We start from the raw sequence: 12,812 nt of genomic DNA, 5'->3' as shown, positions 1-12,812 counted from the left end.
CAAACCTGAGTTCACAGTTGCTACTGGAAAGCCCTGTTAAATGCCACTTGGCAGCAAGAAGAGTAACAGACCATGCCTACTGCCAGAGTGTCATAACCCAGCATCTTTCTGCTGCTATAAAGAGTTGATAATTTTTCTATGGACAGTTTCAAATCATAATTGATGCAAGTTTTTTCTAAGAAATAAACTTCAAAACCTTAATTGACCATGAGGTCATTTGTTATAAACATCAAAAACAACAAAACAAATTTACTTCTAAGCTGCAGAACAAAAGAGCATATGACCTGTTCTCCCAAGATACAGGAGGGATGTCGATGGGCAAAGGCTTTCTGCAAATGAGGAGGTCAAGGTCTGTTGCTTCTCCCCAGTCATGAGGTCAATCACATACCAAACATCTTGCTTTTTACCTGAAATCATAATTTTAGCCACATTACCATTCAGCTGTTAAACGCTACACTTCCATCAAGCTTTCCAGGCCGCTTTTTGCTTCAGGAGGCTCATGAAGTCAGTATGAATTTTCAAGGAAACAATTTCTCGTAGTCAGGCTTAGTTTCATCCCTTGGCACTACTGGCCAACCCCAAACAGCAACAAGAAAAACTAAATGCAAGATTTACAGCAGTTAACTACATTGGCTGACTTATTTTTTCACTCTGATAAAACCTAACAGAGTTCTGAGTGCAGCAGATCCTTGGAGCTCGAAGGTGACTGAAGTGTTCATGCTGAAAGAAGTAGGTGGAAAAAACATTCTACACCTTTCAAATAGACGAAGGACTGTGACCTAATGTCCCACTCAAGACTATGTGGGTCCTGACCTTAAACATTTCTTTGACACTGGCACATTTGTGTGCTGTTCAGAAGCCTCAAATACACTTTTCCCCCCACACTCTTTTCTGGAGAGATGCAAAGCTGGGAACCAGAATAAGGTATTGGCCCTCCAGGAAAGTTCATCCTGATCCTTCACACATTGTACTGCTGTGGTAAGTAATACCTGTCCTTCCTTCTCCCTTTCTTCTCCCAAATCCATCTGCAATTAGAATCCCCAGCACAGTGATCCATAAAGCTAGTACAAATGAAGTGACTGTCCCTCAGACAGGGGAGGCACAGGGGGATTTCTAATGGAATTACAGTTGTCAGGCAGTCAATGATACTTACAAATGCAAGAAGATTCTAAGTCATAATTCATTAACAGCATCTCAAGAAACCAACCCCCTCCCCCCAGGCTATTCACTGCTCAGAGAAGCTATTTTCCCCTTCAGGAGAAGTCCTTGTGTTTCAATCTCCACACAGTAATTGAATTCCATATTAATCAGATTTGCTGCCATCAGAAAGGTTCATGAAATCCCATCATTAATACCCCAAATAAAGCATATTTCCATGTAGTCTGCCTGGAAGTCTCTACATTTGGTGGTTTCTAAACACTTTAGAGCCTAAAAGAGACAAAACTTGAGCTCACCCATGTACAGGATCCCATCTGAACTGCGACAGGGAGATGCCTGCACCAGCTCTGGGATAGTAAATGGAAGTTTCTATGGGAAAAAAAAACCAACAGTAACAACTTATTCACACTGGTGTGATGGTCTTCCCATTTGTTCACAGAAATGGGTGGTCAGGAAAGATGGCTGGTTGGTGGGCTGCATTACTACTACTGCCTGAGAACTCAACATTTCAGGTCAAGTTCCTGCTCTGCAAAGACAGAACAGAGAGAAGTCTGTCTCAGAGAGTTTACAGCATGACAAATGCCCACAGAGTGGAACTACTTGCAGCTGAGAGGTTTGAAGACCAAGACTCCATGTTTTTAAGGTCTACCATCACCATTTATAAACTGTCTGAGCTTCAACACACCACAGTTTAATTGCCTCACCTATGATAAGTATAAAATGTCTCTCCACAGAACTGTACAGTAACATTTATCAAGGCCAGGTATCTTCATACAATGAAACTGGTGAGAGGGTAAAGCAGGAATCTCCAGCTGAAGAGTTCCTGAGACACTGCCAAGCCTGGGCTGCACTTACGGAGAGAGTAACCATCTTACTGAGTTTTAAGAGACTTTTTTGGGATGAGGTCACAACAGTTACAGCCAAGCTGCACCAACAATAGAGATCAGGCCTTTGTTGAGTTTACATAAACATGGTAAAATTACTCCACTCTTGCATAAAACTTTTATAATAGTAATAAATAGAAATTAAATGACTTTAATTCAAGAAGAGAGATTAACAGAACAAAGGAATCGATTCAAGTAGATTGGTGCCTCCTGGGTTCACCCAGGAAAGGAACCAAGAATCATTTTGCAAGTTATGACCTGGCTGTAGGAGGAGAAGGGCAAATGGTGAGTAAAACACTCAAATATTTACTACTGAAGTTCTTAAGTGAAATCGTAGCAGTTGCCAGAGGAAACAAACTTGTGTGAAGCCAAACATTTTATCTGAGTATTGCCACAAAGTTTAAAAATGAAAAGTCAAACTTTAGCCAGTGTCTGTGTGCTACAGGGATTAGTCACTGCTCTGAAAAGGTTCAGCATTTTTGTCTGCTTACCAAATCTTACAACAACATCCTTAGCCCAGAACACTAGGAATCCTGCCTTCTGGCAGATAGGTTTAGAAAATAAAGTGTTTGGGTGAAAGTGACATCCCCAGTTTGTATTACTCTGGGTACACCTTTTCTATCAAACCACACAGAGATGATTCAGGACTTGGATAATCCCACAGACACTTCTATTTGTTATTATTTTAGCAAGTAGCATCAGAGGAGAGAATCTGAAACATGTACTTACAGTCAGGCCTTCACTGTTCTTGCCACCAAGTGTGTACAAACTGCCATCATTTGGGTCTGGAAGAAATGCTGGCCTAGGATTTAAGCAGCAATTGTAAATGATACAAAATGTGCTGTGCTCCCCAGAGGACAGGAGAGGAGCCATGGGCAGTACTGGCTTTGCTGAGAACTTCCTCTGCCATTAGATTTTTTACTTTGTATTCCCCATTTTTTGAAGTGTCATTTATTAACTGAGACTGTAAGGAAGTGTCAGAACTGAGACTAGGAATGTATCTGAAAAATCCAAGATCCAGATGTGGCACACAATCACTTGGGTGAAAGCTTTTCAACAAGATCTAAATGCTTTTAAAATGTCCCAGAATGAAACCCAAACCAACCAACCCAACCAAACCAGAGAGCATAAGGAAGGTAAGGAACAATAAAAGAGTTGCCAGAAGTAAATCTGAGAGGTTAAAGGCAACCTCACCCCTCAAACTAAAAGAAAGCCCCAAACTCCAACTTCAAAAACAAACCGCAAAAGAATAAAAGATGTTATCACTGACTTCAAAGTTAGAGCCCTGAATTTTCTAGTAGATGTGAGACTGCTCTGCTGGAGGAGCTACTGTGAAGTTAGGGCTTGAGGGTTTCATTTGAAGATTCAGGTGCTTGGAGTTCCCTGTGCTGCACTATTTTTAGTCTTTTCTTTGAAGAGAACAAGTACAAAACCAAGAGATCATTCCCTAGCTGTTCCTGTCACTTTCAAAGCTGCTCAACTGAGACTGGGGCACACTTAGCACACTTGATCCCTAAACCTGAGTGAGGGCTTGAGAAAAAAGTCTGCAGACAGGATGTTTCTTCTTTGCACTGCAAGAGAACTGTATGTGGCTGACTGTATCTGCTCTCTAAACCACCTCAAACTGACTTACACAAGGCATGCAACTTTTGTACAACACAGACTGTTTTGGTTCAAATTAAACCACATTTCCAGATGTCAGTGGAAACCAAACAAGCAATAAATGAGATAAGCACTTACTCTTCCACGTGTATCGGCACCTGGAGTACAGGATCTGCACAAACAGAAAGGGAAAACATCATAGAACTGGCAGCTCCATTCCTCCAAGTAACCAGATCCAGGATTCAGTCAGGGCTGCAGTCAGGCAGAGGGTAACTCAAGAACACATTCGCTTCTGCAGGGGAAATCACACCCTTACACTAGAATAAGCCTGAGTAAGAACAGGAAAGATGACCAAGCAGATAAACAGTGTTTTTCCACCTGTTCTGCCCCCACACAAACATTATGATGCAACTGAGATAGAAATAAGAACAAAACCAACGAAGCTTTGAGAGCCTTTGATTGGGAAACTGGCACAGATTCTGGAGTATCCTGGGGTATCTGCAGGGCTAAGCAAGACAAAACCAAGCAATTCAGGGCTCATTACATGGGTCTGACAAAGTCTCTCACTCTACAGTAAGTTGCACCACAGGAACTGCTGGCTTTGATGGTAAGAGCCTAGAAGGATGTCCCTTTGTTTCATGGAACAGATTAAAAAACTGTAAGAAACCCCATCCCAAACAGATCTGTAGCCACAATGCAGCTGAAAACAGTGGTCACCAAAAGCTGCACAAACAACATCAGAGACAGAAAGAAAGCAAACTATGAGCAAGAACAGTAAAGCTACTTTTATCTTCATCGATATCTCTTCACAACAGTAAACACTCTCAGAGCAGCTTTGTTCACAGCATCACTACTTTGTTTTTTCTTTCTTTCTTCCTCTTTAAGCCTAAACAATGCTCCAGATACACCTTCAAAGTTCTAAGAATAAACTACCCAAAAGCATATTAAGCTTCTAGGAACAACCCAGATAACTGGGGAGGAACCAGTGCTCTCCTCAAGCACCGGCTCATGACAAGGGGTGATGGGATGAAGCTGGAACACAAAAAGTTCCATTTAAACACAAGAAAAACCTATTTCCCTGTGAGGTGAGGGAGCCCTGACCCAGGCTGCCCAGGTAGGGTGTGGAGGCTCCTTCCTTGGAGGTCTTCAAAATCTGCCTGGACATGTTCCTGTGTGACCTGATCTAGGTGGGACCTGCTTTGGCAGGGGATTGGACTGGATGATCTCTAAAGGTCCCTTCCAACCCCCACCATTCTGTGATTCTATGAATTCTCTGCCATGCAGGTACCCTGCAGAGCTGTGCTCTGGCTCTGGGAGAAAACCCACTGGGTAGCACAGGGTGTCTTATACACAGCAAAACACTGAGATAATTTATCTGCTCCTGTTAACAGCCCCAGGCACTGACTTGTGGTCATAGAAGATGGTGAGCAAGAGTATCCATCTTCAGCATTTTTTCTCTTAATGCTGAATTGTCACCATTACCACTGTTCATTGATCAGATGGGGATGCTGGCTAAGTCTAGAGCTCTGCATTATAGCATAAACTCAGTTTCATTTATTGAGAACCCAACTTCACATCAGAAGGGCCCAAGAATAATTAACATTCAAACAAAGGAGCCCAGTGATTCATCGTTACCTATCTCTACAGACCTTTATTCCATTTACTACATCAAGCAATTAATTCCTCTCCCTTGTGTGAAGAAACTGCTTTCAGGCTCTGTTGAGAGGGACCCCCACTCTCCAAACTTACAGCTGAAAACATGCCAGTGTTTTCTGAGTGTTTGCTTCAAGTATTCCACGAGGTTTATGATCCCTATTGCAACACAGGCTGACTTACAACATCCTCTCTCCATTACTCAAGAAATGCAGGAAAGGAAAAAAGGGTAAGATGATCATTGTATAAAGTGGTTCAACTCTGGAGTTAACAGCCAGGTTAAACCACCAACAGCAGACAGACATCAAGATTATATACTCAGTGTATCCATAAGTTTAGGTGAAAGGAGCTAACGGAAGGAACAGACATTACAGTTTTTATAATCATAAATGCTTTGTGGGAAGGGAAACACTCACAGCAGTGTGGAAATAAACAACATAAATCAGCAGGAAATGGCACCTGCCTGAGCTGAAGTAAGATTTAATGCAAATGCTACAAGTACTGCTAAAGGCAAAAGCCAAGTAAACTTTCCAAGTCTCTTGATGAACTGATGCCACAGAGTGTTTCACTGGGTGAAGAATACACCAAGTGAAGTGAAAAATTTCTTGGGTTTATTCGTTTTTTTCAGTAACTGAAACCTGATTTACTAACAATGATAAAAAAGAGGTGGATGGAACAGATTAAAATGTCACTACAAAGCAGGAGGAAAATGTTATAGTACTTACTGGCACATAAACAACCCCACGAATTATCCTGATGGCTTCCTGCAACGTTTGACTGCTGTGTATGAACCACTTTGTACCAAGATCTGATTCATTTCCACAATGAGTGAACACAAACTTAACTTAGTTTGTGAAATGAAAATTCCTTTCACTACTAGCACCATCCACCTGGAAAGACGGGCTGTGGAAAGACAATGCTCTACATTTTTAGCTACTGGGGTGTTATAAGTGTTCTCATTTTCTGAACACTTTCATGATCTTGAACTAAGGTTGCAGCTCTGCAAAGATCCTTTGAAGACAGACAGTGAGCTTTACACATTCACTTTCATGTGGTTTGGGACATATCCAACTTTGAAATAAAGTTTGTTTTGAAATAAGAGCTCACTCTTGAGATAAAAAGAGATTCCTGACTTGACTTTATTGTTGTCAGGTCTCACAATGCTTTTCACATGCTTGAACAGACTAGTAGAGGAATGACTTGGCTTATAACTGAAGTCACTTCTTGCTCCACAACGAATCAAACAGGAAAGGTTCTTGCAAAAATCAGGGAGCCCAGGCCTCATCTTCCCCTCAACAGCTCAGCATGCCAGTGTTAACATGCTGAGACTGGAATCACCTCCTCTTGCTTTCAAAATTTCCCTGAACTGCAGTTCCCTGCAGTTAGGTAAGTCATTCCACTAGGCTTGGTCTGTTCCAGTACCAACAGCTGGGATGATAACCACTGAACGAAGCACTGAGTACTCTATCAGAACAAAAACTTTACAGAGAAAATCTGTCTGTCCCTTAAGCTTCTATTCCCTGTAGCAGAGGGAAGCCCAACTTCTGGCAATGAATGTCCTACATAAAGCTTTTGCTGTGATTTTCTGTCCACTTTCCAGACTATGAAAACAAAGATGGAGTCTGGTGGGGGTGAGTTAGGGAGCAGGACACCATCCTGTAACTGTCCCCTGGGCTGCAGGGAAGATTGAGCCTTCTAGAGGTATTTCCATGGGTTTCCAAATTGGTTTTCCTGCAGCCTCCACTAAGACAGAGTAACTGATCGATTTCCTCACTAAAACCCCACCACTCAGTACACACTAGCTTTAGCTTTCTGGTCTGTGTGTGTACAAGCACATGCACACACTATTGGTAAAATTACTGCCACTGATACTCATTAAATTAATTCAGGAAAGCACATTAATGTCCACAAGCACAGGGAATTCAAGAGTATCAGCAGACTAGAAATGCCATTAAAAAAGCTGCTGACACCTCTCCTTGTCATTGTGAGACTTCAAAAAGGTTACTCTGTAAAAACTGGAAAGCTTTCAGTTCTACAGGTTAATAAAAAGATTTGTAAAACACTGTGTCGAGACAAAGGATTAAAAGGACATTGATCCCAGATTATAAACATTTATTCTGGAACTCTTAAGAGTTTATTCACAAGTACAGAGTTACTACAAACCTGTTACCATGACTGGCCAGCAATTTGGTCTCAGTTTTATGTCCCTGAAACTACCATTTTGAGCTGGCAGCAGGCACATGTCCCAGTGCAGCTTCAGTTGTGTTATGGCCAGAAAATATTTGTGCCTGTATCATTTGCTTGTGAGTGGGCAGAAGTATATGACATGTTTCAGGTTATTCTGAAGTCATTCTAACCCATATTTTGCACACATATATGGAAAAAAAAGCCATATATACAACAGCTGAAACTGCAACCATAATGCTAAATAGAATGCCTTTGACTTTCCTCCCTATGTCACAAGCACGTGATGAGATAAAATTTGCCCTTTGACCAAAAGCCAAGTCCTTTTTAATGCACAAGATAGAGCTGTGTATTTTCATCACTGTAACGTGCCCCTAGATAGAACCAATGACTGAAAAGGAGAAGTGGGAGATTCTGAAACAGCAAGTGAGTTGCTGGCCCAACTGGAATGAAAAACAGTTTCCTGACCTGAGGCCCTACCATGAGATTTGGGCTAACGGGCCAAGTTAAAATCACCTCAGCCTCTCCTGCTGTTGCAGTCATAGCAAACACTAACAAACTACGCTCTGGAATTTGCTGGAAAGAGTACTGTTCTACAACTGTTTTCTTTTGACAACACTTATACAGCTATGCACAAAGATATTTCTTCTTGCCTGGGAATAACCACTGTTAGTAGAGCAGCACCTACAGATCTCATATTTGCCCTTTAAAATCTACATATTGCCTCTCATTAATACAAACAGTCTTTATATTTTTGTCTTATCATGACTAGTCCAAAGGTTATGAATATCAGAAACCAAAACCTTCATAAATGGGTTGTGGGACATTATTTTTTTGATTGCTACAGTGAATTGAAGGTTACAACAAAATTTCTGCTGGCTCTAACTCTAGACCCAAATCTCTATATTGTACATTCTTCTGGCAAACCACTTTGAGTTAGTTCTTAGCTTTTGAGGAGCTGGTGAAAGAAAAGAAAAAGATTGCTTTGAACAGTGCACACAGAAGTGACTGTCAGAACAACAGAGAAATGCTCTGTCCATGAGTACAATTTGGAATGCCACAGTCTTAACATCTCAAAGTTCAATATTCTGCTCATTAATCTGAACTCTTGAGTTAACAAAGACACACAGGATGACTTTGACAAAGGTGTGAGGGAACAGGACAGTCTTAAACTCACATTCTTAAAGCTCACACTGAAATAAAAATTGTGACTACATAAAGTCTGACATCAAGGAGAAAAGCATTCTCCAGATTCTGCCTCATCATCAGGTTTCTTGGCACCATCTCTATCACTGTCTACGTTCCTGCACAGAAACACAAAGCTTAAGTGCTGTGTCTCTGTACTTTTCAAAGAGATCTTTAGGAAATGACAGCAGTTGTTACATCTCCTACAATTTTGGGGAAGATATTTCATCAAGTGATCTTACTGAGGATGCTCACTATTTTGCTAGTAGCAAGTGCAGAAAACACTGGAGCCTCTCAGACTGCTGCTCAGCACTGACAGCTCTTTTTATTCATCAGAGAGGGCACCAAGAGCCTTGTTTAGTTTCTGATCTTAAATGCATGCCAAACTCTTTTAACACACTTTCAAATGAGTGCCTTTCAATACAATGTGTTTTTGTGGGGCCACAGCAGGAGCAAAGGTGCCTCTGGGACTTTTGGGAGAGTGTGGGTTCTTACTAGAAATTTTCCAACCAAATTCCAGCTTCCCAAGGCCCAAGGAACAAGCAACTCAACGACTTGGACAGGGAGAGTCTCAAGAGCTGTCAAATAGCTGACACATCAAAGCCAACAGGAACTGGAGGTATGAAGCACCCTCAACAAATAAGCCCACAATCTCACCACAAATAACTTTACTTCTGAACTACTGGAGAGTCTATTACAACTGACCCATTTTTTTGCCTGCTTTATGGGGAGCACAAGTATTCAAACTGTCTCTCTTGCCAACACTACATGAAGGCTGGAAACCTAAACATATTATTGTGGTGATAACCACTGGCTCATTTACTCTATATACCTAAGATAAGCTTTGGCATTAAATTAAAACAAACCACAAATGGAAAGATTTTCCTGTTGGTTTAAGTATTTCCTGATAGTGAACACTGCCTTGGATTTTTACCCAATGAAAATCAAATGGACATGAATTGCCCTTTGTTAAATCCATTGCTGCTTAAGTGCAATAATAAAATGTTCTCTTCCTGATGAAATGCTCATGCAGCATTTCAGGTGACCTCCACGGCTCCTCAAAGCACGTGAACTACAACACATGGTTCACTGTGTGATAATCAGGGTAAAATGGCACCTGCAAGAACACTGCTTGCAACAACTTCCCACTGGGTAATTCTCTAGAACAATACGATATTGTTGACAGAGAGAGTGCACCCAACAACTGTCTGTACACACTAATATTAATACTGAATTCTGCACTGCTAAATCTCTCCAGGGATTGAGCACAGCAGGTTGCTAAGGACTTTCATGGACTATCAGTTTCCAACACTGTTACGTCTTTCTTGGGCTTCTCACCCACAGGGTGACCACCAGCAAATATGGTTTTGCAAGAATAAACAAACCTTTCCAATTACAAATTAGTTCACATTTTTTAATGTACAGGCCATTGTTCCACATACACAACTCATGAAGCATCTTGTAACAATACCAGTAATGATCTTGTTTTCATTGATCCTTGTGTGTTGCTGTATTAAACGGGAATAAACTAATTTTGCTTTGCAAAAAGCAAATTAAAGTAACTCATGTACATAAGATGCAGAATAATACATAAGCAGCAGCAGAGAGAAAAAAAGAGAAGTCCTTAGAAAACCAGATTATCCAGTCTGGCACTGCTACTGTACCAACAATAGTTGTGTAACTTTTTATTTAAACAAGGCAAGTTCCTTGAGCAATACACTCTGACCAAGATCTTTTTAATTACCAAAGCCTGTTCATTTCTTCCTCAAAAAACCCCCTTGGCACCCTCTAAGTCTAGCTGCAAACAATGCCACCTACAATACCCTTCTAGGACAGGACTCTGTAGGGTATGTTCATGTCAGTTGAATGACAAGCAAAAACCAGTAAGCTTCTCCCAGCCCTGCAGCAGCCTCTAGCCACAATGAGAGAGGAGGCTCATTTCTGAGTTAACTTTTTGTCTGGCAGATTTGCATTCACACATGAAGGGCTTCACAAATTTGAACAACTGTTTTCTACTGCAGCCTTCAGACAGGCACAATCCACCTCCTACCATTTCAGCTCCCCTACTAAACTGACGTCAGGCTTAAAAATAGAGGCCAGAATGATGCAGTCACTGTGACTCTTTTCCATTTGACCTGTTCTCTAATTTATTTCCAGAAATGAAGAGAAAGTGCTGCTATCACTTCTATCACCCATAATCGGTCTCACTAAAACAAATCTGTATTAAATACTGAATTTTTCATGAAGACAGAAAGCTCTCTCTGCTCAGCAATGAGAATTACAAAATCACTCCCAGTCACTGAACAATATTAGATTTCTTCACACAACTGCAGTTCTTTTATGTTAAAAACTGTGCTGCTCCTAAATATCTATTATAGAAAAACAGACCCAAGGTTTGCACAACACCCACTGCACCAGTGAATGGTTCTGTCCAGAGACAGAATCAATCAAGCCCTTTGCCACCAGCTGACACTCTCATTTGACATCTCTTCTGTTCTAGGCTTGCTTATATCGCCCTCATTCCCAACAAACATGATACCTACCAATTATAACACTACAGATTAAATGTTCTGCAAAAAAACCCAAAAAAACAGACCATAAACCTGGAAAAGATCTGTAAGGGAAGCAGATGGACAGGACTCCAGAAGCACTGTAGCTTAATCCTGGAGCAGCAAAATTAAGAAAGGAGAGAAAACTTTTACCAGGCCCTACAATAGTCTGAATTACCAACTGATTTGACTGTTCTTACTGAGTAGAGGGCATCAGGACACCTCCTGCTCACCTTCTTTTAAAGTCCACTTGATTGTTCCTGTCCTCTTGCTGACAGCATGCAGACTTCCATCAAGGGTTGAAACAAATAACAGTGTTTCTGGCACAGTTACTGAGCTGGTGTTCTGGAAAAGAAAAAAAACCCCATATATATGCTGAATGTAACTTGTTACTACGGAGTTTACTCCTTGCTGTTATACAGTATATTGTCTTGGCCATCACTTCTTTTTAAATGCACAGACTGGGAAAACTTCCTTGCTCCTTTGAATTCTGTGACACTTTGCATTTTGTTTTTGTCTGTCAGCATTATGGAACTGTTTACTGTGCAAACTTTCCCTGGAGACAAACTGGGACACGCTTTAACTCAATTTCCATTTTCAATTGTACATCAAAGTTTTCTCATTCTGGGGTTAGGAGAAATCAGAGATAGGGCTGATCTAGGAAAAAACTGATACAAGGACTATGCTATAAGTTAGCCAGAGTAAGGACTTCCTAAAGCAGCTCTGAGAACTAAAGTGTTTATGTCAAAACCATGCTACTTCCGAGTAAACAAAACATGCTTTTGCCAAGGTTTAGTCCCCTAGACATGAAATGACATTGGCTGGGCAGAACATGGATAAACAAAACTGAAAGGTGATCAATATTCTGTGGGGCTGACTGCTGCTGAGACAGGGTGGAGCTTAAAAGCTGGAGAAGATCCACACTGTTAAGCCTCTTCAATTGTGTTTTTATACCTCGTGTCTCCCAATAGCACATTTCTGCAGTAGATATAGAAGTCCATGTGGATTAACATCCACTGCAGGATTCAAACCTCAATTTGACATTCTAATCATTCTGCCACGGGGCACACATTGCTCTGTACATACACACGTGGGTATAGAGCTGTTGGTGCCTGCTGCAATTCCTATAGCACAAGCAGCTTTTAAGCCTGGCTATTGCAGAGCATTTAATTTTGTTGAAAACTCATCACACAAACATTGAGGACTCAGAACTATGTATTTACCACAGGAACAGTGAGGCTAAATCCAAGTGCTTCATGGCACTAAGCAGAAATAAACATGTTAATTTCACATCTACTCTTCCTGCCTGAAGATGATTCCACACACCCTAAGACAAAACTCATTTCCATTTACAAGTTTCTGCTCAAGTAACTTCTCATTTGTAGACTGTGTCTGCACTGCTCATCTGTGTGCCACCTGCCACCTTTTAGGGAGTTTCACAGTTAAATATAATTCTTAACCTACCACAGTTCATGAAATGAAAGTGTATGTATTTTACATAATAAATCATGTCTTCAATGCTTAAATTGCAAAAAACATTGAAGAGTCACATTAGAATTATTGCAAAGTAAAACACACAATTGCCAAATTAAAGTAG

At 40.9% G+C, this 12,812-nt stretch overlaps 1 protein-coding gene across 3 annotated transcripts in view; it reads right to left on the bottom strand.

Annotated features, from left to right (window-relative positions):
• Positions 1-12,812, bottom strand: part of ERN1 (endoplasmic reticulum to nucleus signaling 1) — a 30,206-nt gene that overhangs the window by 10,068 nt on the left and 7,326 nt on the right. The window contains exons 2-6 of one of the 3 annotated variants that reach the window (XM_062011083.1): positions 11,449-11,560; positions 3,783-3,816; positions 2,772-2,844; positions 1,455-1,527; positions 285-407 (exon numbers count right to left, since the gene is read on the bottom strand). In XM_062011083.1, coding sequence (XP_061867067.1) covers positions 285-407; positions 1,455-1,527; positions 2,772-2,844; positions 3,783-3,816; positions 11,449-11,560 — 415 coding nt within the window. Of the gene's footprint in view, positions 1-284; positions 408-1,454; positions 1,528-2,771; positions 2,845-3,782; positions 3,817-11,448; positions 11,561-12,812 lie in introns of those variants that run through there. The other 2 variants (XM_062011084.1, XM_062011085.1) reach the window with 2 other exon arrangements.

The sequence above is a fragment of the Colius striatus genome, chromosome 18 (assembly GCF_028858725.1).
Source record: "Colius striatus isolate bColStr4 chromosome 18, bColStr4.1.hap1, whole genome shotgun sequence".
Lineage (NCBI taxonomy): Eukaryota > Metazoa > Chordata > Aves > Coliiformes > Coliidae > Colius > Colius striatus.
Note: the sequence above shows the minus strand (reverse complement) of the source record. Positions and strands in the feature narration are given on the sequence as shown.